The sequence below is a fragment of the Rattus norvegicus genome, chromosome 10 (assembly GCF_036323735.1).
Source record: "Rattus norvegicus strain BN/NHsdMcwi chromosome 10, GRCr8, whole genome shotgun sequence".
Classification (NCBI taxonomy): domain Eukaryota; kingdom Metazoa; phylum Chordata; class Mammalia; order Rodentia; family Muridae; genus Rattus; species Rattus norvegicus.
The window spans coordinates 20,450,037-20,476,612 of record NC_086028.1 but is presented as its reverse complement, the minus strand read 5'-3'; the positions used below and the strand labels follow the sequence as shown (position 1 = coordinate 20,476,612).

The 26,576-nt window shown below is 47.5% G+C and overlaps 1 protein-coding gene across 1 annotated transcript in view; it reads right to left on the bottom strand.

Moving 5' to 3' along the window:
* Slit3 (slit guidance ligand 3) overlaps nucleotides 1-26,576 on the bottom strand; it is a 584,776-nt gene that overhangs the window by 184,092 nt on the left and 374,108 nt on the right. Inside the window, 1 exon segment of the mRNA NM_031321.1 lies at nucleotides 11,164-11,235. Within this exon segment, the coding sequence (NP_112611.1) occupies nucleotides 11,164-11,235 (72 nt within the window).

Sequence of the window (26,576 nt, the reverse complement as noted above, 5' to 3'; positions counted from 1 at the left end):
GTCATTTGTCAGCTGGTAATGATCGCAAGACTGTCACAAGGATCAAAAGGGTGGATGTTGACAAACATAAGAACTCCTGACTGACCAAGAGGACGGAGGAGTCATGCTGCCTCTGTTGATTCTGTGTGGAGGGCAGGCAGAGATATGAACGTTTGGGGTTATGAGCTTTCATAGGAACCAAACATACTTTAGCCCCAAACCTTCCAAAATATCCTTTCCATGAGCCCAGAAAGACTGCAGCTTCCCTAACAGAGTGCTATTTAGACAGAGTATCTTAGATGTGCGGCTGGACCATCCATACACCGTGCACCCCCAATCTTAGCCTCTGGCACTTAATGGTTTGGCTAGGCTGCTGCTTCCTTGGCAGAAGGGCTCATCGTCTACAGTGAAAAGGAACTGAGGTTTGGGAACCTGTGCCTAAGGACTGGCTATAGAGAGACTGTTCACAACTGCAAATACTTGCTGTGGGTGGAAAGGAGCACACCCACCACATTCACTTAGGGCTGAACACTCGCTACAAACCTCAAGTTCTCCCCTCTGGCAAGGCAGTGTCCCAAATACGGGTGTGCCAGTCTCAGTTACAGAGTCTGCTATGAAGCACCAGCTCCTGGGGAGGGGAAGGCCGTCTGCGGGCTGAGTGAGCTCTGCACCCAGATCACAGGTCCTAAAAGCTGTAGAGCAGGGTGCCGTACAAACAGCCCCTTTATCAACTCAGTCAGAACAGTCTGGCACCCCAGCTGACGAAGTGTCCTTCAAGATGCAAAGCTAATGCTGGGAGAGAGGTGGGGCAGGAAAGAGGGCTGAAGTTAGCCACATTTCAGATGCCCAAGATGGCTGAAGGCCTTGGTCCCTTTCCAGAAAAATCACCACTTTTAGATGCAACTTGTTTTGTTTTGTTTTTCCTCAACCCTAGAGCTAAGTGACAACAAGCCCAGCAAGGTGACCAAAAGACCTGGGACAATTCTACTTCTGGCTGCCCGGCAGATGGGGTTTCTTGACTGCAGCTGGGTTTATCTCAGTGACTAAACCTATCTTTCCCCAATGGTTTCACAGAGCCATCAGATTTAGCCATCTGAACAGACCTGATTACCTGTGACATCTCAAGTGTGCTCCATCCCCACACCCTGTGTTCAACCAACATCTCATGTTGGCCTCTAGTGTCTAGTCAAGGCAATTTAAATCTTACCATCGCTGAAAAATGATTGGACTGTGGATTTCTGTAGCATTGGAGCCAAGCTTGCAATTGTTGGCCATATCCCAACAGCTCAACAGATAAGGAAACTGAGGGAAGAGGGTTCACGACAAGATAAGGAGAGCATTAGTAGCAGCGCCTTTAAGTAGCATGACTGTCCTAGAGTCCTGGAAGTCTATGTGGAGTCCTAGAGTCCTATGTGGAGGTCAGTAGGCTAGCATCAAGGGGTGCGCCCACATCAACAATCCAGGATAATATAGACTCGAGATCCTTAATTTAATCACATCTTTAGAGTCTCATTACCCAGAGATCAGAATATGTGTATATGTGTGTGTCTGTGTATTTACGAGTACGTATGTCTGTGTATGTGTGTATGTGTGTGTGTGTTTGTGTGTATCTGTGTGAGTATCTGTGTGTATATGCTTGTGTAAACCTGCATGCGTGTATGACTGTGAGTCTCTCTCTCTCTCTCTCTCTCTCTCTCTCTCTCTCTCTCTCTCTCTCTCTCTCTGTGTGTGTGTGATTTACTCTGCTACAGGCTGACATTGAACTTGGTACTCTGGGCTCTTCTAGTAATTTCTGTGACTTTGTAGTGACAGGAAAAGGACTGGGTGGATGGGAAAACAGGCTGTCTAGGTCTGGATGAACATGTGGCCTGAAAGAAATGGGAGGGGGCCATGAAGAGATTGATTTTAAAAGTTAGTACAGTTTTGGGGCTCTGTAGTTGTGACCTTCTATGTTACGGATTCATCTGGGAAGGGGCTATTCAGTTGTTAGATGTAATAAGTTGAGCCAAATTAATTCTCTGGGAATGAGATAAAGGCAGAAAAGCTGATGATTCTTCCTCAGACCACTAGGAATGTAAATTATGTTCAGTTACCATGCAGAAGCTGGCACAAAGAAAGAAGTGTGTAATATACGTATGATCACGTGAGTGAAAGAATCAGGGGTTGAATGCAAGCATGGCTCTCACCTGTCATCTGCCCATCTCCGTGGGAACAGAGAATGCCATCCCTGCCCTGGCAGGTTCTGTAGATCACAAGTCATCACTGAGAGACAGACTTTAATGCTTCTGACTTAAACTCAGGCTCCAGCTATACTAAGCACTTGCTCTACTCCTGAGTGAATCTCCCAGCCCCTAAGATTCCTGTTTTAACAGTCTGAATATATATATGTATGTATGCATGCTCTGGGTACTTGGAAAGCATCTATTTTAGGGTTCTGGAATGGAAAACGAGACAAGTGGGAGGAATGGAGAGATTTCAGAACATCTAATGCACTCTTGCTTGACACCATGACGGCTGCTACACATCTGTCTGCACCACCAGAATATACATCACCCGAACCTCACTCTAAACCAGTGATCTCAGTACCCAAGTCTGCAACGGTTCTGTGTGTATGCGAGCCTGTGAGGGTCTCAAGGATTGGGAAATCCTTTGTATATTCCCTTAACGTTTACCTAGACTTAAGGGTGCTCTCAATAATTACATATCCAATTAAATAATTAATCAATAAAACAAGTATCCAATAGTCTCCTAATTAATAAAGTCAATTAGTTAATTAATAAAATTAATTAATAGTGTCTATTAATTGAGACACTATGGAACTGTGTTGGTGTTCTTGTCAGAACGCCTTGGCACTGGTAGATGTCACAGCCTACCTCAGGATCTATTGTTTCCTTCAAGACTTACTCCATCCTTCCCACAAGACACAGAGCTTTTCCCAGTCCTTCACTAATAGCCCACACCCATCCCAGGAGCCTTTTCTAGTCTTGCTAGGACCAGCTCTCTGACCTGGACAGAAATCTTGAATCTCAGGGCCCACATCCATCTTTGTCTTAAAGGAAAATAAAGTTTCTGTTTATTAGCCTGTGCAGACAATTAGACGAGATGATACAAAGACTTCGTGTAGGCCACAGAGAATGATACAAAGGAATGGTGCACTGTCTCCTGGCTTTACTCTTTCCTAGCTCATGTCTTCCACAGTAGGGGAATAAAGCTCACGCTGGCTGATACACTTGCACAAAGTACACAGAGAGCAAACAGAAAATCTAAAATTGGGGGAAAAAATTCCGCATTTATTTTTGGTCTGTTCTAAAACTCGTCTTTTTATCGGTACACTCAACTGACATCAGCAAGATGGAGCCTCAACGTGGATGGGCACCAGACTAAGTGTGAGGTCCACAGCAATGTGCACCTCTCCCTGAGGCCTCTCATTTCTCATTCAATCTAAAAACCTCCAGGCCTGGGCTCCGTCCAACAGCAGAATTCTCCTAAGATCACCGGGTCCAAGTCTAAGGGGCCTGCAGGCCCTGTGCTTCCTTGGCAAGGTTCCCGTGGATCCACGCTGGATCTTAGTTTAAACCCCTTGCTTCCTGTGGGCTTTATGCTTAAGGGGCTTAAATATCTGTCACAAGTTTTTTTTTTTAATTGGCCCACAAAGAAATTGTCCTGGATAATAAATTTTAATGCTGGATCAAGAATAATGGTCTCTATTATCCCTGAAAACCGCAAAGGCTTCTCTGGGCTTCGAGCCTCGATTTCACTCTCTGCTTCTAAGTCATCATCAGGCTCTGGTGTAAGGGCTGCTCTCTATGAGTCAGAGGCTCTGCTCATCTCCTCACCCAGTAGTTGCTGTTAACTGTGCGCCTACTATGCGGCAAACGGAGAACCACTTCCTAGAAGTCAGACTTGATTTCCCCCCTTGCTTTATATACCATGCAGGTCATGTTAGAAGGACAGCCGTGCACACAATCATTACCCAGAATGAGGTGTTAGAAGAAATACAAGGCCAGCAGAGGATGCCAATAAAATGTTTGAAGCAGTGGCACTGGGTTTTGTGCAACTTCCTGGCAGCGTCTCCGGGGCACTTACTGACATTCCTCTCCTGTGGAAAGTGCCGGGTCATATGCTTTGCTACCGACACAGTCTAGTTTACCTGTCTCTTCAGTTTTCCCCCCCAGGGGCCAGTGTTTAAGGACCACTCACGCAGCTAGTCACAAGACGGCGTGGCGGGTGCTAGAGGGGGCCGCCTATGGCATCAACCTGCTCTTGATGTAGCGGCTTCCCCACTGTAGACAGAAACTCTTCCGTGCAGGGATGGAACCTTGTTGGATTTCTAAGAGCGACTTTGTACCTGGCAAGAGTAAGGACCCAGTGATGATTGTGACGGGGGTCAGGGAGGTGGAAGATGGGAAGGAAGAAGCAAAGGGAGGGAAGAAAGGAAGGAGGAAATGAAGGACAGATGGGAGGAACGAAGGAAGGAGGAAGGGACAAACAGAAGGGAGAACAGATGGAAGGAAGGACAAAAGGACAGACAGAAAGACAGATGAAAGAAATGATAGAAGGAAGGAGGGACAGACAGAAGGAAGGAAGAACCGATGGGAAGGAAGGAAAGACAGAAAGGTCAGATGAAAGGAAGGAGGAAGGAAGGAAGGAAGGAAAGAAGGCAGAGAGAGGGGGAAAGGGAAGGAGGAAGAGAGGGAGGGAGAGAGGGAAGGAGGGAGGGACGGAAGGAAGGCAGGTAGGCAGGCTCCTGCAGCATGAGATCTGAAGCCTGCACTCAGCCAGGAGCCACAACAGGAAAAACTGGAAGGCTCACTCATGGGGTCTTTGGGAAGTACTGCCTTGGACTTCACAGGAAATCTCACACACACCCCTCCTCAGGAGGGACAGGCACTGTTCCCATTCGTCCCTGGTGACTTGCACAAGGGCCACCTCTGCTTCCACCTCATAAGCTGGTGACAAGTACTGGTCAGCCCCGCAGCCCTCACGTCTGCTCTTCCTGTCAGCCCCCCATAACTTCCGAACCACTCTCTAAGTCTCTGCCCTGGCCACTCCCACTTTATTCTCTTCTGGAAAAAAAATCTGTCCCCTGCACTGAGGCTGTGGCCCCTATTCTTCGGGTGCCGATCACTTTGGCAGCCGGTGTTCAAGTCCCTCCCCGCAGCTTCCCGCGCTCTAAGCTAGCTCTTTCTCTCCTCTCTGTGCTCCAGGAACACGAGCATTAACTCTTCCACACACTGCTGTCTTCTTGGAGGTCGTTCACACACTGTTCCTTCTGTTGGGAATATCCTGGTCTCTAGTGAACTCCTACTCAACCTTCAAAACCGAACACATGCTACTTCCTCAGTGAAGAGAGAATCACTCTGATTTCCTGAGTCGCTCCACATTTTTGCCCTTACACCCAAAGAAACCTGTCATAGTTTTCTTTGTGTTGCTGTGATAAAAACCTGACCAAAAACTACCTTGAGGTAGAAAGGGTTTATTTGGCTTACAGAATACATCGTTGAAGGAAACCAAGGCAGGAACTAAGGAACAGACAGAGGCATGAACGAAAGCTGCTTATTGGCATGCTTCCAGTCTAACATCCAGCTATCTTTTATACAGCTGTGGTTCACCTGCCTAGGGACGACACCGCCCACAGTGGGCTGGGTCCTTCTATACAAGGAAATGCCCCACACGTGCCTTCAGGACAAATCCAAGGGAGGCAATTCCTCAGTTGAGGTCTCCCTTTTTTACAGATGTGTCAAGTTGATAACTGAAGCTAACTATGACAGAGCCCTTGACCTATGTCCTGCACGTGTTAGTCCATCAGTCCATCCTCCTGTTGAGTTGTAAACCCTTTAAGTATAAGGACAGTCGCGTTCCTATTGTTTGTAAAATTACTTTTGCATGAAACACTGGGAAACTTGCACATGTATTCTGGTAGGCAATACCACCAGCAGTATAAGGATGTAATAGAGTAATAAACCTATCTGTGTCTTTGGTGGTTTTAATCAACCTTACCAACTGTGCCATGAACCACCTGAGCACCGTGAAGCTCTCAGTGATGGACACAGCAGAGTGTGTGTGTGTGTGTGTGTGTGTGTGTGTGTGTGTGTGTGTGTGTGTGTGCAGGCATAGGCATGAGCTGAGCTGAGGGACACTGATCACACAGAGCCTTGACTTGGGGGTGACCAGGAGGACAGGTGACCAGGTACGGTGACAGAATGATCTGCCAACACAGATGGCACCAAGGAATTGGGGCTAGTGTCCCTCCCTGCTCCTCCCTCGCCCTCTCGAGGGGCGGAGACAGCGCTCATTAATCTCCAGTAGAGGCTGTGCTACCGCACCTCACAGCCTAACTAGAGAACACAAAGACTGCCTGCCTGGCTTTGTTTTCAAACCATCAATTCCAGATTCTGCTAGCTGGCAGAGACAGGGGCTATTGATTTTCCCTTCTGGAATGCGTGTCCTACAGAGTCCTCACAAATAGAAACTGAAAAACAGAGGGAAACTTGAGTGCCCAGGAAGACAGGGCCAGGGGACATTTCTTTTTAAAACAATTTGTGTGTGAGTGTCTGTGTGTGTGTGTCTGTGTGTGTGTGTGTGTGTGTGTGTCTGTGTGTGTGGGTGTGTGTAGGTTGGATCTTCTCACCTACTACTGGATAGTGGCTTGTTTTCTCTGTCTCTAATTCTTTCCTCTCAGCCTTAGCTCTCCTTGCTTTCTTACTGCACCTTTATTTAATACCTAGCACAGTGCTTGTATACAGCAGGCACTTATTACTGGCCCAGTGAATGACAGCACACAGGTGGGTTTCTCTGCGGGCTTTCCATTCATTTCAGCTTGTCTGAGCAACTGTCTGTTTTCTTTTTGACTTAGCACCCTTGTCCTTCCAGACAGGCTACAGAGAATCAGGGGAATCAGTCTCCCCTCAGCTTACAGTAGCTGCTTGGAGTGGAGTTCCCCAACTAATGGCTGTCTCCTCTGGACACTAGGAAGCAATTAGGGGCTTCCCTCTGCTGCCTGGGGAGGGGCACAGCACCAAGTCCCTCAGTGAGAGAGGGGCATGCCAGAACCTTCCTAGTTCAGTGGTGTTCAGAGACTGTTGCCTTTGTTTTGTAACTGATGAAAGTCACGTGGTCTCCTCCTTGGGAGGCGGGGGTGGGGCCCTCTGGGATAGAGTATTTGGTTACTCTGCATTCTTCCTGTTTCTGGGGTGGCTGCAAGAGGAGGATCAAGAGTAGAGCCCCTTATCTGTCTGGAGTTCAAGGCTGGCTAGCCAGGGTACTAACTGTAGTCTGGGCGGAGTCTTCAGTGAAAACTTCATTTCTGGGAAGTACCTCTTACTGTCCATAGGCCGATCGATGTCCCCTTCTGCCACTCCTCTCTTGGAGAATGATGGGAACAGAACCTAGGCCTTGCATGTGCTGATCATGTGATCTACCACGGAGGTGCACTCTCAGCCCCCAGATACATATTTAAACGTTCAACCTCATCATCACCTTTGCCCAGATGCCAGCCCTCCATGAATTCGCTGTTAGCTCCAGTTCTGTATCTTTCATTACCCATGTGGTGGCTTTCTCTTGAACCACCTCCCCCATACCAAAATCAATAAAGTCCAGAGAGGTAGTGTGGCTTTGCCAAATGTCCTCCATCAGAAAGAACAAGACAGGGTGTCAGGTTTGTCCATTTTCACGCACACAGATGACGCTCTGCTCACACTGTCTGCAGAAGACAGGACATCTCTGCACACCCAAACGCAATGACAAACCAAGTCCTCCGAGCCTGGCTCTGTCTCCTGAGTTTTCCACCTCTGAGACAGAAGCTCTGAGAAGGCAGAGTTCACAGAGGACTCTCTGACTCTGCTGCTTGCGTCCCAAATAGTGTTCATCAGGAGCTCAAATTTTACCTTGATGTATGTACGCATCGATGACTATGGGAGCCTGGACCTCCTCAACCAACACTTCTTTCCCCAGGTTCTAAGGACTCACCAAACACTACCAAGCACTCTGTTCTATTGGTGTGGTCCCTAATGGCTCCTCCTTTAGGTTCTTCTTGTCTTTATGTCTCTCCCAATTTCTAGCCCTTATGTCCTTGGGCCATGGAGAACATCATCTCTTAGTCCCGATCCCCCAGCCTTCCCTTCTTCCATAGTTTCCTGACCACATTCTTCTTTCAGGATAAAATCCTCATGAGGTGTCTGCCCTGGACACACCCCCTTAATCCAGTTTTCCCCCTACACTTTGTTTGCCCTGCCTGCCTTGTTTCCTCCGAGTTCCAAGCATCCCTTAAGCCCAGACAAAGACAGCCTGCACCACCAAGACAAACACCAAGGAATGCAGCAGCGGCAGCAGCAGCAGGTAGAGTGTTGGAAACTCTGGCATGTGTCAGGCACCGCACGGAGTTATTCATGTGCATTATTTTGTTAGCCTCCACGGAACCCCTAGGAGGTAAGACCAATTATTAGCCTCCTGTTACAGTGGTAGAAACTGGCCGCTCTGAAGCGTCAAGGCATTCACCAAAGGTCACAGATGCAGCACCAAAACAGATGGAATTCATACATAATTCTATCGGATAGCCAAGCCGTGCTACCCTCCAGGCTGCCTTGCCTAGAGTTATTTCCCTCCTCCTCCGACAGCCCCCGACTCTGCACAGCTCATGTCCAAGTTTTCATGTTACCAGTGTTTTACTAACATCCTCTTTGTGTACATGTTCCTTGTCCCTGGTCCCACGGTCAGCCACGAGAGAATTGGAATTACAGGTTCTACCTCCAGAGTACGATGCTGACTGAACTGATGGAGAGAGAAATGCCCTCCTACTCTGTTAGTTTTCTTTCTTTTTAAACACTCTTCCTTTAGAGGATGAGTCCGTTCCCCTCTCTTCTTCCCAGGACGGCAGGAAGTTAAGGAATAAAACCCAAAGGGAGAAAAATCCTATGTCCAGGTCCCGAGTCTTATAACTAGGAAGGTCACCCCTAATTCAAACCTTCCTTCCTTTCTTCAGGACACCACAAAGGAAAACTCCAGACCAGCCAATGATTTTATGCACAAAATTAAAAACAAAACCAACAAAACCAACCCCGCCGCCACCTACTGTATGGAAATGACCTCCCAGCAGTGGGTGTGGGGTATATATGAAACACGGATGAATTTTGTGTTTAGATTTGCGTCCTGCTTCTGAGATGTCTCTTACATAAACATTTTAAAACCCACAAAACCTGAGACTCCAAACACTTCTGGTCCCAAGGCTTTCGGATAAAAGATGCTTGGTTCCTCTGTATTTGCATACACTCTGTCAAGGCGACAGGCCTGACAGCATTTGCTAGGCCCACTTGGGGATTTTGAAGCTTTCACACACACACACCCCACACCCCAGAGGCCTTCGCATGGCTGCCGATATTCCATGGGGAAGGTAAAGTCCCCCATCTCTCGCTGCCACGAGGAACCACAGTGGGACTGAATGACTTTCCCGAGAATAATAAATGCGGTTGACAATTACACAACCCAGTTTATACATGACTAAAGTGTGTCTGTTAACTCATCCATGTAAAATTACCACCACGGGACCACACAGATCATTCTCTCTATGGAGAAATGTTAACTTGGGGCTCAGCCGTCAGGAAGCTGGTAGACATTGGGTTAGTCACTGTCTTTCTCCAGACCTCTGTTTGCCCTGATAGTTTGGGATATTGATTAGGACGATGTAATTGGTCTGGGTTTGTGACAGTCCTAAGATTTTTAGAATCCAAGAAACAAAATACTGGGAAGCTGGTAAAGACGCCATACCTGGGTGAGGAGTAGGGCTTTGCTCATACGACCTGCTATTTGTTGGTGTCTCCAGCCCAAAAGCTCTGGCTTGTTCAAGGCCCTCACATGTCTACAGAGGCACTCATACACTCTGGCTGCCCCTGCGTCACCCTTCATGCTCCCAGAGGAAGGAGCGGGCAGCCCACCTAGAGGCCTTGCAAAGTCATCTCTACACCCCAGACCCTCACCTTTCAAAGATTCCTATGCGTTTTACCTGTTAAATACCAACGGTTTCACGAGGCACCGGTCCAGTCCCCAGCCTCCAGAGTGGGAAGTGGGAGAGGCCGAGATGGCCTGCATCTGGAAGCCATTACCAGCTCCCTGTCTGTGCTAGTAAACTAACGCCCCTCCCCATTTGTTACAGGGGAAAGTGACAGTTGTAACGTTTTTTGTTACTTTTGTTTTGTTTTGTTTCTTTTCCTATTGGTCTCTTATAAGACTGCTTCAGTTGACGTTGAGCTAATGAAGGAGTCTGGTGGGCAACACGACTGCTCAGCCAAACCTGACCATATTTCCGTGCCCTTCTCTAAAACATGCTCTGACACCATGGTACGGCCATGTGGGTAGAGACTCGGAAAGCTCATGCCTCCTCAAGGCAAGGCCCCGGGAACGGTGGAGCTCACGCAGGACAAGAATCACAGTAATTAGGTAAGTTCAAACATGGAGTGTTAGGACAAGTCTGCCTCTGGACTATGGTGACAGTGTGTGGACGTGCCCATGCTATCACCGTGCAGAGCTGTTCACACTTGCTCTAGCAACCAATGTGCACATAGGAGATTAACGTCTGAAGGCTCGGGTCTATGGGACTAGGGTTACTGAGAACGTCACTACTGGGGAACTGGTACAGGGACCTCGATATGATTTCTTGATGTTCCCTCCAATCAATAATGATTTTAAAATAAAATGTGGGGAGCGGACAGATGAAAGTCAAGTGCAATAGGAATGGACTTGGGCGCATGTCCCCAAGGTCCTGGCACACAAATTCTAATGCTGTTTCATAAGGGGCTGGTGACCAGCCCCATTGCTAACAATGAGGTCATCACCATCACCGTCATCGCTGTCACACACAAGCACTGTCTTTAGGGCTTGAATTCATGAAATCCTATGAATGAGACATTTTCTTCTTTCCCTCTCCCCCTCCCTCTCTCCCTCTCTCCCTCCCCTCCATCTTCCCAAGGCACAGAAAACCTGTACCAGATTAATGCTCCCATGACACACAAGGACCCTGGAGAAGCCAGCCGACACCACAGCCATGCATGGTGGGGGCAGCCAGGCCCTGACCTGGGAAGAACAGGGCTCCCTCTTCTGAGCCACCAGGTGCTCCCTCCTGTCTCTCACTCCCACCCTGACCAGACAGCCTGATCGAGCTGTCTGCACCAAAGCAACAAAACCAGCACTTACAGGTTCTTCACGCCCGTGACGCCCCTGAACGCCTTCCTCGGGATGCCCTGGATCTGGTTTTCGCTCAGATCTCTAAACAAGAAGAGAAGAGGCAAAGCAGTTAGAGACCCAGAGCACATTCCCCGCATGGGAGGCGGCCTGTGAATCCCACCAGAAGGGCCTGAGGGGCTGTTTAGTCTCAGGCCCCCTGGCTGTTAGAAGCCTGCGCATTGTTCTGCAAGTGGAGACTTCTGCAGAAATGGTTATCAGGTGCTGGGGTGCAGGTGGGAGCCACTTGCTTCAGGGCAGGCACTGTGGGTGGTCTCTCACCTCCAGGCCAGGAGCCAGGACAACACACATTATTTGTTAAGCACACTGCACCCCATTCGGTTTTGGCACCTCCCAGACAAGATTCTTACCCCCCTCCCTGTAAGACATCCCTCACAAACTAACCTCCCATTTCTTGGGCAGGTCTTTGACAATCAAGTTCTCTGCGCTTGGCATTTGGGGCTGGAACTGAGCCTGGTCAGGGGGTTTTCTGATAGGGACAGAGGGCCTCATGCATTTCCACACACCCCATTCAAAACTGGGGGGTCCCACCTCTCATTCTGCATGGAGGGATGTCAACACAACGGCCGCTTCGAAGTAGGTATTAGGGTTACCCTGTGTGGCTGGCTCCAACCCAAATCTTCTCCAAGGATTTATGTACCCTCTAGAGTCCCAATTTTCTTCTCTAGGAACCACGTAGGCCTTTTTGGTTCGGTTCGTTCTCTGGTTTCTTTTTTATTTTTGCTAGACCAAACACGTGCATTTGTTTTCATTTAGACCTCAAGCCTACTTGAATCTCAGTAAGTAATCAATCCATAAAGACCCATGGGGGCCCCAGGCACATGAGGCAGCTCGGCCAAATGCTGCAAGCGGCAGGGCTATTTCTGTGCAGACACATGTTGCAGGGACATCTCCAAGAAGGATGGTGGGAAGTGGGCACATGTGTGGAGATGAGGTTGCCTGACTATGTTTTCTTCAGGTATCAAAGGTGTGTGTGTGTGTGTGTGTGTGTGTGTGTGTGTGTGCGCGCGCGCGTATGCACACACACACACACACACACACACACACACTCATATACACACCTGGCATTTTGAAAAGAAAACCCCCTCAAATAATGAAGGGAGAACACCATAGACATAACCACTGCCACCAATTATACAAACTGTATATACATTTCAACGACAGAACCTCTTAACATACGGCCTACTCTAAACCATTTTCTCGCATACTATATTGAGAACATCTGTCCACGTCTTTGCCGAACACATCGATGCCAGCATTTTAAATGGTCGAACAGTATTTATGCTTCCTCGTATGGCTGTGCATTGTTAAGTGGTGTGGTGTTGGCTCGACTTCTGTCAGGTAAGGAGACGCCGGGATTGGATGGGCTGGATGGCTCAGCCGGTAAGGAGCTTTCTGACCAGACCTGACAACCTGAACTTCATCTCTGGAGCCCACGTGGTAGAAGAAGCGGAAAGATTCCTGCAATTTGCCCTCTGACCTTCACATATGTGCCACGCTGTGTGCCTGTGCATGCATACACCTACGTGTGCACACACAAAACGTTAAGAAGAATTCTTTTTAAAGAGAAACAGCAGGATACGTTTCTCTGTCTCCGTCCTTGGGGTAGTGCCCCAGCATTTCTTTGGCACTAGGTCCTACAGTGAGAACTGGTCACAGATTAAACCCATCCTCCATGAGTTCTCCTACAGATGGATTTATGATGGGTGCTCATGTGCTGATTTTTGAGGGCACCTCCTCGAAAGCCACAGAGAACTTCAAACATAGGTGGAAGAAGAGGGCAAGCCCACCATGTTCTTCGGAAACACCGGCAGTCTATAGGGACACTTTGCAAAATAGGAGGAGGGGGAACCAGAAAGCAGAAGAGAGACATCATCTTTTTTTCCCCTGTCCTCTGTCACTTCTTTGATAAGCAAACACATGCTCGAAACAGCTGGCTAAACCTCAGGACAGTTGGGCTAGCCTCAGGCTACTTTTAGGCTCCAAATCAAGACTTAACTATTGGGATTGGGTGCACCTATGAGTCCCAGACACTTCTGGGCTTCCTAGAAGAGTGCTCCCCCACCTCAAATTCAGCTTCCCCTTTTTACGACCAATGTAAATAAATTCTGGTGCATAATGAGCTCTGTTGCAGGCTTCCCCAGCCAGGCCTGATTCAATGAGCAGGGCTCCAGCCTGGAGTCGGGGCACTGAACAAAAGCCCACGATGACAGCAGAGGTCAAGCAGTGTCACCCAGGCCGCTCAGCTGTTCTCCATCAGTCTCCACAGAGGGGGCCCAGGTCCTGTCATCCGACTAATGCAATTTCCACCAGGCATCTGGGCGGCACTGGAGGCTCCAGCAGCCACAATGGGCCCAGTCTTTCCTGTCGAAGCCAGTCTCCAGACCACAAGCGTCTGCCCAGTACTTCTTAGCCTTTTCTGTTATCTCTGGCTGCTAGGGAGACAGGACCTGGCCACACGTCTGATAAATGGCCGATGAGGAAAAGAAAAATCAGGGGAAGGGAGAGGAAATCAAATAGGAAGAAGGTTTAGAACTGACAGCTTTAACCACTGCTGGAAGCTGGAAGGAGGTGGTACCTATTTCTGAAAGGGCAGTAGAGGAGTTTGAACAGGATACACATGCCAAAACATATGGGGGAAACAAAGTAGCGAGCATAGCAGTGACACAGAAGTTGTGCCTCACTCGTGTGTGTGTGTGTGTGTGTGTGTGTGTGTGTGTGTGTGTGTGTGTGTGTGTGTGTGTGAAAAGATAGGCTCACGGTGCTTAAACAGAAAGAGACAGTGTGGTGAAGGAAGACAGTTCTCATAGGCAACCCATGGGCAACACTCTGTTTGGGTGAAACAGATGCTTCGTTTTTTCTGACTACCACATCCTTCCTGCGAATGTACCCAGCTTTGTTCCTACTCTAGAGAACCCAGGACAAGGCACAGCTTTCTTTCCCTGTCACTGCGGGCCCTACCCCAGCCCCAAACCCCATCCCGACTCAATAAAACAGTTAAGATGGCAGGGAATTTATCCGTTCCCCGTGACAATCCGCTTGTAAATTTTATTAATTTTATTTTCCATTGAGCCTCTCTTTCTCCAGCTAACAATACCGCAGCCATGCATCTACGGGATTGTATATTGATTTCATAAATACCTCCAGTGGGCTGACAAACCGACAGATTTAATGGTGTTACTGATGGGGCGTGGAGGAGGGTCAGGCCTGGGTGCTTCGTTTTTTTTTTTCCCCCCAGTAACCATCCCTTTACAATTATCCCAGGGCCTTTGTGAGACTTCCTAATAGTGTGTTTATCTCGGCATGATGTCTGAGCGTGGAGCTATTGTTAAGCACGATCCCTGCGGCAGACAGGAGCGACCATTTTGGCTGACAATTAAATAAAAATAACAAATCCTATCCATGATGCCCAAGAGTCTAGTTCTGGTCAATTGCTTGTTTGGGTCTTAGGATCTAACCCTTCACAAGAGAAATATATATTCAGAAATGACCAGAAAGAAAAAAATTTTAAACCTCAATCAGAAGAGAGACACAAGTTAAAGAAAGGTTGGGCTCTACAAAGTGTGCTGGGTTTTTTTGGGGGGGGGGGTGGCGGAGGTGGTGGTGCCAGGAAGAAAGATGGCAGGCCAGGAAGGCGTTCTTGGTGGGAAGTGGGCTATGGATCAGGGTGCCTTTTTAAATAATTAGGCCTCTGAAAGCTAAGGAGAAGTACATTAGCTAAAGTGCATTTCCCAGCTTCCGGAAAATGATTAACCATCCGATTATTCCATCCCAAAACACAGGACCAAAGAGGACTTATTAAAGGAGACACTAAGTCAAATGGGAGTTGGCAAGACGGGACATCTCCCACATCCAGCCAGCCCTCCCCCAGCCTTTTTAATTTACTAAAATGCTTTGGACACAGATTAACTTTCTTGGCAAATTTATTATTGTTTCATCTACCTCGAAACAGGGACCGGGGACACTTTGATAAATGGATTGAAAGGTTGTCTAGTTCCAGAGGAGCTTTTGAAATGCTTCCTGGGCTCTCCCCGCAATGTCAGGCATGCTTTGTTCTCGGGACAAACAGTGAATGACAGTCCTTGCGTCCACCCCCTACCCCTGCAGAGTGAAAACACTCCTGTGGGCCCATGTGTTCTGGGTTCACTCAGTCTAACTTGTCTGTGTTAAGTGGAAGTTTATGTGTGGGGATGGGGATGGGGACGGGAGGTAAGGGCATATACTCCGAGGTTTCAAACACAAAGGATTATAAACTTATAAAAAGGATGGAAACTTCCAGAAACATTGTGAATGCTCCTTTCTGGAGTTCATGGCATGACTTCTACATTATATGATCAGTAAAGTTGCTTCAATACTCTGGTTTAGTCCCCTCATTTTCAACCAGGATTACCAGTCCACCAGCTTCCCAATAGTGAGGACAAATCGTGGACGAGTGTAAAGCGCTTTGTGCCCCTGGAGCACAGGGAACATTCTGCAAACTGTGCTTTTCTTGAGTTTCTCCCTCATTTAGGTTTGGACCTATGTAGCTAAAAAATGTCCCCGCATTACACGTACTTAAAACTGAGCACAGAATAGAGCACATGAGTGCTATTAGTAGTCCCTTCATAAAATCTGAGGGAAACTAACACTGCCCTTGTCTGCCCAGGACTCTCTATCTTTGAGTCTGGATCATCTCTGGTGGAACAACAGAGACTGGTTCAAGGGAAAGGTTGAGACCAGTCAGGGAAGCCAGTTAGTGCTTCACTCTACACATCAGAGAATTTCCTCCTACAGCAAACGGGAACAAATACAGACAGACAGAAAACACCCAGAAAGTGAGAGACACTAAATGGGATGTCACCATTAAATCCCTCCCATTAGGGCTCAGGGAACTCTGTGGAAGAAGAGGTGGAAAGAAGTTTGAGTTAGAGGGGTTAGAGGACACACACATACACACACACACACACACACACACACACACACACACACACACACACACACGAAATGGTGGCAGCATGCACTGGCATGGGGTCCTAGGGCTGAGAGGAGGAGACACATGCCCCACCTCTAACCCAGAATCTCTCTCCAGTTGATAACCACTTGCCAATAAAAATTTTTCTTCAAGGGAGTCTCACTGAGGAAACAAAGGACTCTAGGGTAGGCTGCACGCAGGAGATGGCCGAACTCGAAGGCAGCTTTGGAGGTCATTTATCTCATAAGGCTGAATCAGGGTGTTTAAAACAATCTTACCGATCCTTTGCATATATATTATGGCTTTTGTTTTTGTGATTTTATGGGGTTCCTGTGTGTGCAAACATGTGTGTCTCTGTCTATGAATCTCTTGTGCTTTTTCTTTGGCTCTTCTGTTCGTTTTTTTCTGTTCTGATTTGTTTGTTTTGTTTTACTAGTATTCCTTAGACTCCTGCTTGTTTTGTTAAGGAGGGACAGAAAGGGTGTGGAGCAGGACTCGTGTGTGTGTGTGTGTGTGTGTGTGTGTGTGTGTGTGTGTGTGTGTGTTGGGGGAGGGGGATGACCCGAAATCACCTTTGGGGTGAGGACCTTGGAGGAGTAGGGGGAAGGGAACCATAATCAGAATATATTATACGAAAAATCTATTCTTCAATACAAGAAAAAGGAAGGAAGAAAAGAGACAGAGGAAGGAAAAGGTTGAACTGGCCGAGAAATCAGGACTCCAAGGTTAAACAGCACATTAACATTGCCCCCTATATATCTATATATGTGACTCCGATATCGGAGAGAGCAAGCAGTAAGGCGGGGTCAGCATGAAGAAGGAGACAAATGAAGACTTACTAAGGTCTTGGACCTAAGAGCAAGAAAGTGAGGGAGCAAGTAAGCAAGCAGGCTGGCCTCCGAAGCCCTGCTCCAGACAGTCCTCGGTTAGGGACCACCCAAGAGAATTCAAATGCCCGGGCCCCGCCTGACCTCCTGTAAGGGTGAATGATACCCGCAACCGAGGACAAATCGCTGAAGAGTTCCTAGCTACGAGACTCATCAGTTAAGTCAAAAGCTGCTGGGAACAGAAGCCAGCAGACAGCCTAGACCCTAGCGGGCTGGACCCACTGATAAGACAGCTTCAAAGACAATTTCAATCTGAAAGTTGGTAGCAGATTGAAACATCACTCCCCGAACAGGAATTAAGAGCCCGCACAGGAAGTAGTCAATGGGGTTTATAACTCCGTTGTCCAATGCCTCAATCCCTTTGCACGGGAGACTTACTCAATGATGTGTTTTCATACAGCAGTGTTAAAAAAAAATCCATCAGCTCTCGATTAGCCAAACCAAAGCAGAGAGTGATATAAAACGCGTTTATATTTGGACCTATTATTGAATTTGGGATCAGGGTGTTGGATTACCGCTCTGATTCTCTCTGGCCTGAATATATGTTAAAATTACTTTCACATCCTCTGCCTAGTGGGCGGGAATTTTCCCATTGGTGCGATGAACATATCAATCAAAACTCGTTTAGGGATTTAAGGATTTCTGACAAACCAGCCACAAATCTAACATTTCTTGTATTCTCAACACCACTTCTCTATAAAACTAACCCTTCGGCAAACCCCTCCCCAATCCCCCATCTCCGAATGTACAGTGTTCTGGGGACCCATCACTTTGCTCTAAGAATTGTTTTTCCTTACTTGATGCTATGTGGCAGGAGGGACAGACGTGGAGGCAAAATTATTCCCTGGGGATTTTACTGTGTGGACTTCAGGGAAGATTTATCTTAATAGGTAAATCTCTTCTGCAGGCAATTTGTCTTAATAAGCAAGATTATATATTTGCAGTTGGGTCACTGTCAAAATCAAATGAGAACCGAGCTTATGTCTCAGCTAAGCAGCCCGGCTCCCTCTGGCTGGGCATGTCTAGTCAGTGGTCTCCTTTGTCATAGGGAGATGGCAATAGTGTAATGGAATCACTTCCTGAAGAACTGCAGCCTATGTCAGGGACACAGAGAACACACATCGGTGTGTCGGGGGTGGGGGTGGGAAGGGGGATGAGTCCCTATCACTTTCCAGCCTTCTGACTTTCACTGGAGGAGCCCACATTACCAACTACCTGGATGTTAAAAAGTGAATGCAAGGTATCAACAAGGCTTGTATTCTGCCTTTCCTTATACCTTACCAGAAACCTCCACCGTCATTTGAGTATTTAAGATCAGTGGGTTGAACGTCAGTTTACATTATGTTTCCCCCAGAAGAGATGAGTCTTACACCCCATTAAGTGTCAGAACACTGAAGCAAACAGAACTGACCACAGGTCCTTCTGGATCTTAGACTCCTAACTAATGTAGACACAAAGAAACAGGCACCTTGACGTTGACAGGTATAAAATACGCCCCGTACACCTCCAGAACGGAGGACAATGTTTTTAATGCTTCTTGCTTTTCAACAAGAAGAAAGCCCATCTCTAAGTGTGCACTCCTTTTTTTTTTTTTTTTTTTTTTTTTTGGCTTTGTCTTTTGCTCCGGATCCAAAACTAATTTGAGTTTTTAGAGCCTGAGAGAAAGATGCTAGCCTGAATCCCGACAACTTTCGGGCATGCAGTCTGGCTTTATTAGGAACTAAAGCTTTGTCTTTCAGAGCAATGGCATGAAGAATCATTGGTAGGATAAACTATGGTTGACAGAGAGCAGGGCCCAGGTCCCCCATTGTCAGACAACTGGTCAGAATCTGTAGGTGGTGCTAAAAAAAAAAAGTAGGTATCTTGTTAAGTTTTTTTTTTTTTTTCGGAGCTGGGGACCGAACCCAGGGCCTTGCGCTTGCTAGGCAAGCACTCTACCACTGAGCTAAATCCCCAACCCCTCTTGTTAAGTGTTTTGAAGTCAGGAATGAGAGTGATATCATGAACGGTTTGCTTCACTTCACCTTGGTCTTTGAGAGAGACACACTGAGGCCGTTCAGGATCTGGTGAGTGTTTTGCTTCAGTATATTTCAGAAGAGGGGAACTGGATGGAGACACAGATAAAACAAATCTAGCCAGGAGTTACTGGGGCTGAGTGATAAGAAAAAAAGATTCACCCATTGTGTATACTTTACTCTGAAATATGCGAGAATTTCTGACAAAAAGTTAGTGTGGGTCCCTGGGACCCACCCCAGATAGATTGCACCAGACACCAGCTGGGTCCTGCAGCTGAACTTCTAAACACATAAGATTCGCTCCCACAAGGTCACTGCCCAGTCGGATACTAAGATCACATCCCAGTTTTGCTGTTACACAGGGCTGTATCTCTTTAACGATCTGTTCAACCCTCTCCTCTAACCTGTACTTATAAATCAGGCTAGGCATCACAGAAAATGGAAAGCAAGCGCTTTCTCAACCCCAGCCTCTTCACTTGCTGAGTACAAAGCTAACAGGCCATACTGTACTGTCTTAAAATCTAAGTCTGTCTCTGGGGGAAATCCAGGGCCTTGGATGCAAAGATATTCCAGAAAGTTGCTGGTGGTGTGCAAAATGCTTGTGGTATGAATGGAGTGTCAGAGTCGTCTGAAGTGTGTGTGTGTGTGTGTGTGTGTGTGTGTGTGTGTGTGTAGAGAGAGAGAGAGAGAGAGAGAGAGAGGAGAAGAGAGAGAAAAGAGGAGAGAGGAGAGAGGAGAGAGAGGAGAGAAGAGAGACAGAAGAGAGAGGAAAGAAGAGAGAGAGAAGAGAGAGGAGAGAGAGAAGCTGTACTTTGGAAGACTCTTCAGAAGCTCACTGAGGAGGCTGACCTAGGAGGGTAGGAGGCAGCAGGTGTTTCTCCTTCCCTGTGATCCCTGAGGAATGGCAGGAAGACCTTAAGAACTTTGGCTCTGGACTTTCCCAGACCTCAGGAGGGATGCTTGCTGCTAGATTAGGACACGCTCAGAGGAGCCTCTCAGACAAGTTTCCTACAGAGTTCAACAAGGTTCTCTAAGGGAGAAATCATGGGTGGAGGTGGATGGGAGTTGAGACCTAGGCTGGGCAGCCAGAGTTGGCTACGGTGCTGGAGTTAGAGGCTAGGATCCGGGCCTGGGGACCAAATACATTGGAGCTGTTGTGCATCCTCAAGTAATGATCTGGTTGAGCTGCAGTGGGTGCAGAAGGCATGCATGGAGAGGTCACTGGTTTGCTCTGAACAGTTATCAACATGGGCATCCTTTGTGTCCCTTTCCAGGCATATATTCTATAGAGCACACACTCAAAAGTCACCCAGGGCGGTGGAGAGCCGTGACACCGAACTGGGCCGATGCATGGCCTCACACATTAATTTCCAACAAACCAACACCACACAGCCTCTTATCTAGTCAACAGGACACTTTGGCCCAAGGTTTCATTTGACTGGAAAGCTAAAGTGTATGACCGTGTGAGGACAGAGACTGTCAACTCTTAGGGTACTGACATACAGATATGTCACATGAGCCACAGACGCAGTCTAAAAAAATTTTCATTAGTCCTATTAAATATGGGAAAAGGAAATGGGTGACAGGTCAGCAAGATGGCTCAGCAGGTAAAGGTGTTTGCCACCAAACCTGACAACTTGAGTTTGATCCCAGGACCTACATGGTAGGAGGGAACAGACTCCCAGAGGCCTTCTGACTTCCATGTGTGCACCATGGTCTTGTGGGTCCCCATTTATAAGTATGTGATGCACATGTGGTGTGTGCCCGCGCACATACACACTCGCATGCTTGGACACACACACACACACACACACACACACACACACACACACACACACACACACACCACACACTAAAGAAATGTGTATAAACTATGAACTAAATGGTTATTAATTCCAGTAAGGCACTTTGAAAACAATATGTTTAAAACATTATCATGTGTCAGGGCATCAGTTAAAAAACTTACTGAGATTTTTTTTTATGCCGGGTCTTTCAAATTTGATGTATAGTTCATATACACGCCAAATTGAACTAGGGGGTCACCTTCTAAATGGCTGATGGCTACATCTAGATACTTCCTGCTGCTGGGAAGGTGCTGTGCTACAGTAAGGGTAAAGAGGTACAGCTTCATGGTCTCTATGCAGAGGGACAAATCTTTAGAGGAGCCCAGTGTAGGACCTAGGATTGTGGGTGTGGCAGCCGCCGTGGAGGATGGCCAGGCAGGGTTGAAACCCACAGGTGGCGGGGAAGCATGCCGCAGCTTGAAACGATTCAATCACTAGGACTGAGGACCTCCTTCCAATCACACGGTTTTTCCATCTATTGCTCTTCCAGGGCTGACGGGGTTCACTAATGCTCCCAGTCCAAACAAAAACTTTCTTCATTTAATTATTCTCTGCAACTCCGACTAATGCTCTCTTTTGTTAACGGAACAGCGTTATAATTGGCTGATCATCTGCAGCAAAGGATGCGGGGTCTGAGCTTCTTCTCCACAGCTCACTAATCCCTAGGATTATCACAGTTTAGCGGCAAGGTGGTTGCATTAGATGGGACTGGGGAGTGCTCATTAGCAGCCCAATTATGCCTCCTTTTCTAGTCTAGCCTTCCTCATACCAGTAAGTGGCCCAGGAAGCACAAGCAAGATTCCAACAGCAAGGTAGATCCTCCAGAACCCATGCACATGGACATTTCTGTGAAACCGTCCAAGTCTGCATTTATACAACACTGTGTACCTTAGAGCGGTGGTTCTCAGCCTGTGGGTTGAATGACTCTTACACGGGGGTTGCATAATCAGATATCCTGGGTATCAGACATTTATGTGACAGTTCATGAACAGTAGCAGAATTACTGTTACAGAATTGCAACAAAAATAATTGTATGGGGTGGGGGTTGTCACCACAACATGAAGAACTGCATTGAAGGGTCTAAGCGTTTGGAAGGTTGAGAACTACTGCATTTCAGCCTGTGGGCGTGTACCTCCCCATGTAGCTGTCAGAGTTCCTGTGTGCAAACATCACTATCACCCATTCGTGTCCCCGTGTACGTACATCACTGGGTACCCATGAGAGTCTTGTGTATGTAGAACAACCACAACCTGTCAAAATCTCTAAGCATGCACATCATCATGTACCCATCTGGGTCCCCGTGCCTGTCACCATGTTCCCATTAGAGTCCCTGTGTATGCACATCACTGGGCATCTGCCAGAGTCACCACAAACGAGCACCCCCTGTGCGCCTATCAGATTGAAATTTGGATGTGCCGGAACTGGATGCTGAAAAATCTGATTGCAAAGTCCCTAATTTTGTACCTGAGATAGTGTCACGCCAAGGTTCAGGCTTGACGGGATCTTTGCCTTATCAGCCTTGTATAGGGCCAGGGCTCACCTGAACCAAAAGGAATGGTGACATTACACTCTTCTTTCCTTTGTCGGAGGCAATGTGTCTGCCCCTCACAGTTGGGGAAACGGGGCTCACTTCCACACAATCTTCCCTCCCCTGAGCTTGACATATTATTCTGCTTCCCACCCCCTTCTCCTCTGCCTCTTTTTTGGCAGCCATCTGAGGCTTTCATCTCTAATTTGATTGTCGTAGCTGACACTGTCAATCTGAAATCCAGTAGCATATCTAATGCTGGCTGGACAAGGGGGTAGGGAGGGAAGCAGAGGATGGGAAGGGAAGGAAAATTCATCTCAAGAAGTAGCTTTATGTAAATTGATCCTTTGGCCTGAATGCGAGAGCCGGGCATTTGCTGATTAATTGGAGAAGTGTCCTTGTCCCCATGTCTTCTTTGGAGAGATGGGCCAAATTGAGTCCTCTTCTCTTCGCCAACGACATCCCCATGCCAAAAAGCTTTTACAATTAGAAAATGAAACCTTGTGAGCGAGGGGGAGGTGACGAGGGGGGGATGTGCTTATGGAATTATTCTGGAGCCTGTGCATTTGGTCCGCCTGGAGATTAATTGCTAACTGGGCCTCCTCTTTTGCCTCTGAGTTGAGGCCTGATAGCCTAGGTTCAGAGGCCGATTGTCCCAGCAGTGAGATCTGCTTAGGCATAGTTAGTAAAACCTGAGAGAGAGAGAGAGAGAGAGAGAGAGAGAGAGAGAGAGAGAGAGAGAGAGAGAGAGAGAGAACCCTGTTTCTAACAGTTTTGTTTTTGGTAAATTTATATTTTCTGTTAGAACTTGAGTTCATGTCTGTCCCTGTCAGGGAGGAGGGGAGTGAGGATATAAAAGATTCAACCTTTCTTTCATGTCCTTTTAACCTTTCCTACAAAAGAGAGCTTCGAGAAAAATGGGAGCTCATCTCCAGTGTGGTCCTTTTTAACTCAGTCCTGGTCCCCAGTTCCTGCTAAATTTGACTTTCCCAAAAAGCCAGAGGCAAATTAGCCACCTGGGTACGGGCCAAAGAAGTCTGGATCTAGAGGGGTTAGCTGTCATTCAGCTTGCTACTTACTGGAAGTGAGTCTGTGAAGAGCCATGGTCTCTCTGCCGGCCCCTCATAACTCAGCTTCGTGCAGCTTTTGCTCTCATGGTCTGTACTTATCTTAAAATATGTTTGTCGGATGGATATTAAAAAAAAAAAACAACTCACGTAAAAATGATTTCATGCCGCTGCTTGGTTCATGAGTGACCCAGAATGTATCTCACGCTTTGGATCATTTTATCCCTCAAATCCAGTTTGTTCCTTTTGACTATCACGAGTCCTCGCTACCCTAACTCGTCAATCTTTTGCCACTCCCTATTGGGAGTGTTGTGTTTGGTGAGCAATGTCACTGGAACCGGCTTACAAAGAAAGAGGTGCGGGAGAGGCCACACTGAGGGGTTCTGTGAGCCGAGCTAAAGCGTGGGAATGAGCAGCCATACCAGGGAGACAGGCTAAGCACACGGACTGCCTGGTTTCTCACAGAGAGCTGAGGCCTGGCCCGAAAGAATACAACAGATTAGAAAATCCATTCAATGATGAAAGGAGTTCTATCCATGACAATCCTTCTTAACCAAGAAGGTCCCTTGCTCCCTCTCTGAAGTCTGGTGTTTGCTGGGCTTCAGGTGACAATGAAACCCCAAGCTCCGGGATGCTTTTGACAGACGCTAGAAGATGCTAAAAGTCGGAGGTAGGCGGTGAAACGGGCCCTGATCGACTCTGGGACAGCAGACGCTGTGACTTGATTCCTTCATTCCAAGCTGCCTAAAAGATACTGAGGATTATTACAGGAGGGAAGAAGTGTGAAGAAGAGGGGAAGCTAGAAGAGGTGGGGAAGCCCACGCCCATCCCTAATTTGGACAACACTGCTGGACACTGTAGAAAATCCAAGATGACCATAGGGAAAGGCTCTGAGCACTGCTTCAGCCTCCTCATGCCTCATCCTGAGACTCCTCCTGTCTTGAGTGCCTCCTTTAGCTCCGCCCTGCTCTAAGGGAGAAGTGTTGAGGTTACCCCGTGTAGGCCCGTCCCCCGTTTTTTTTTGTCCCTTGAAGGGTATGAGTGTGCTGGCATGTGCTGGTGGGGAGGGACTGAGTCTTGGCTGTAGCCGCTCGGGGCCTGGGACTTGGAATGCGAGGCTGCAGCTCAAGGAAACGCGGCTTGTATGTACCTGCTCTTTCTTGTAGCTTTTCAGAACCCCATTAAACAAGTGGAATCTCCACGGTGAAGGTGGGATGCTATCCCAGGGCCATCTGCCGATAAAATCGATACAGCTTCACAGAGGCTCAAAATTATCTTCCACCAGGGGAGGAAAGCAATTCAGCAAGAGCCCAATACCCCGAACGACAAAGGCCGGCTTCTGGAGGCCCGGCACGGGATGACAGTGACATACGTAGGAGCTTAAGTCATCATAACACGCTAATATATATATATATATACATATATATACACACATATACACACACATATATATACACATACACACACACACATATATATACATATATATATATATTTCTTCCCACGATCCCTGGTATTGCTTATTTTTCTATGCAAAGTGAACTCAGTTGTCGCTAATGATTCACACTGTGGATGTCTGGGCATGGCCTAAAGAAGAGACGCTGTTCTCCCAACTTATGAGAAGATGGATGCAGGTCAATAGATTTACACCTAGTTTGAAGTTGAGACAGATGTTTAATTCCGGGCCTGCCTCTGGAGTTCAGCTTGAAAGGTTCTAGATGAAGAACGTGAGTACTAGGTGAATCCAGGGAAGTGAAAATAAAGTTAATTAGTAATGAGCAGACTAGTCTGGCACCAAACACAAAAAGCTCTTTAGCCTCCAACAAAGAGGAGTCCCGAAAGGGTGAAGACCAGAGAAAAAGGATAAAGGTAAGGTTCCTTCAGAAATGCCTCTTTCACCTCCCTGGGTCTGCTCCCTACCTAACCCCGAGCCATGCCTTCTCCTGGTAACATGACATCTTTCATGCTGGTCTCCAGCATCCTGCAGATAGCCAGGTCTCAGGAGGCAGGGAGCTACAGTGGTGACAACTTGGCTCAGGACCTGGAAGATTCTATCACGAACTCCAGCCTCCACTGGGATAATGAGTTATGGCCAGACTGTACTGTCGGAATCTCGGTTTCTACATCTGTAAAACAGAGAGCACGAGCTTCCTGATGTCAGAGAATTCCTATAACATGGCAAAGGAACTCAGGGCTCACTGTTTATTCACCGGCTCCTGTAAGCACGTAGTAAATACCCCTACTGATACTTGAACCTGCTGACGTTAACTTCCAGGCACTCTAGGAGACAGGTAAGTTCTTGTGCTCTTTCCCTTGAGGCTTGAACAGAACATGGATTGGAACTTAAAGGTCTTCCAAAAAGTCTCAGCCCCAAAGCAGGAAGGTAGGAGACCTTAGAGAACTGGGGGTCCACTAAAAGGTATACAGACCCTTGTAGTGTGCTGTTGAAGGAAGCAAGGGGGCTCCATTTTGCTTCCTGGCCACGAGTCGAATGGGTTCTGCCTACCATGCAGTGCCGCCTCATCATAGGTCCAGATACTGTAGGGTCAAGAGTTCATTGATTGCAACCCCTTTTGCCAAACTGAATACAAAACCCTTTCTTCTTAACGAGTTGATTATCTCAGTTATTTTGTTATAGCGACAGGAAGTTAACCAATGCATACAAGCGCTCTACCACTGGGAAGCAGTAATTCCAGATCAAGTTCAAGGGGAAAGGAGGCAGTGGTTGGGCCCCACTCAGTCTCTAGTACAACAGTACTTCCAGTATTCCTTCAGGGAGACTCTTCTTTATAGACCGGCCAATCTCTAGGATAGAGAGGGTTCATAGAAAGATGGGAGCCTAGGCTACAGCAGGCCAGCCCTCCCCTCCGCACCCAGCACTGGGGAAGCTTGTTATGAAGTGATCAACTGTGTTGTAAGGGCTATGCTGGGAGAAATTGTAGGGGAGTCCATGAGGGCCTGAAGTCATCTGGCGTGAGGGGCAGGGGACATTAGCTGTGAAGCCCTGAGAGCAGAGACCCGGAGCAGCTTTTTTTAAAAACCATTTCAGGTTTTATGTCTAAATGAAGATTAT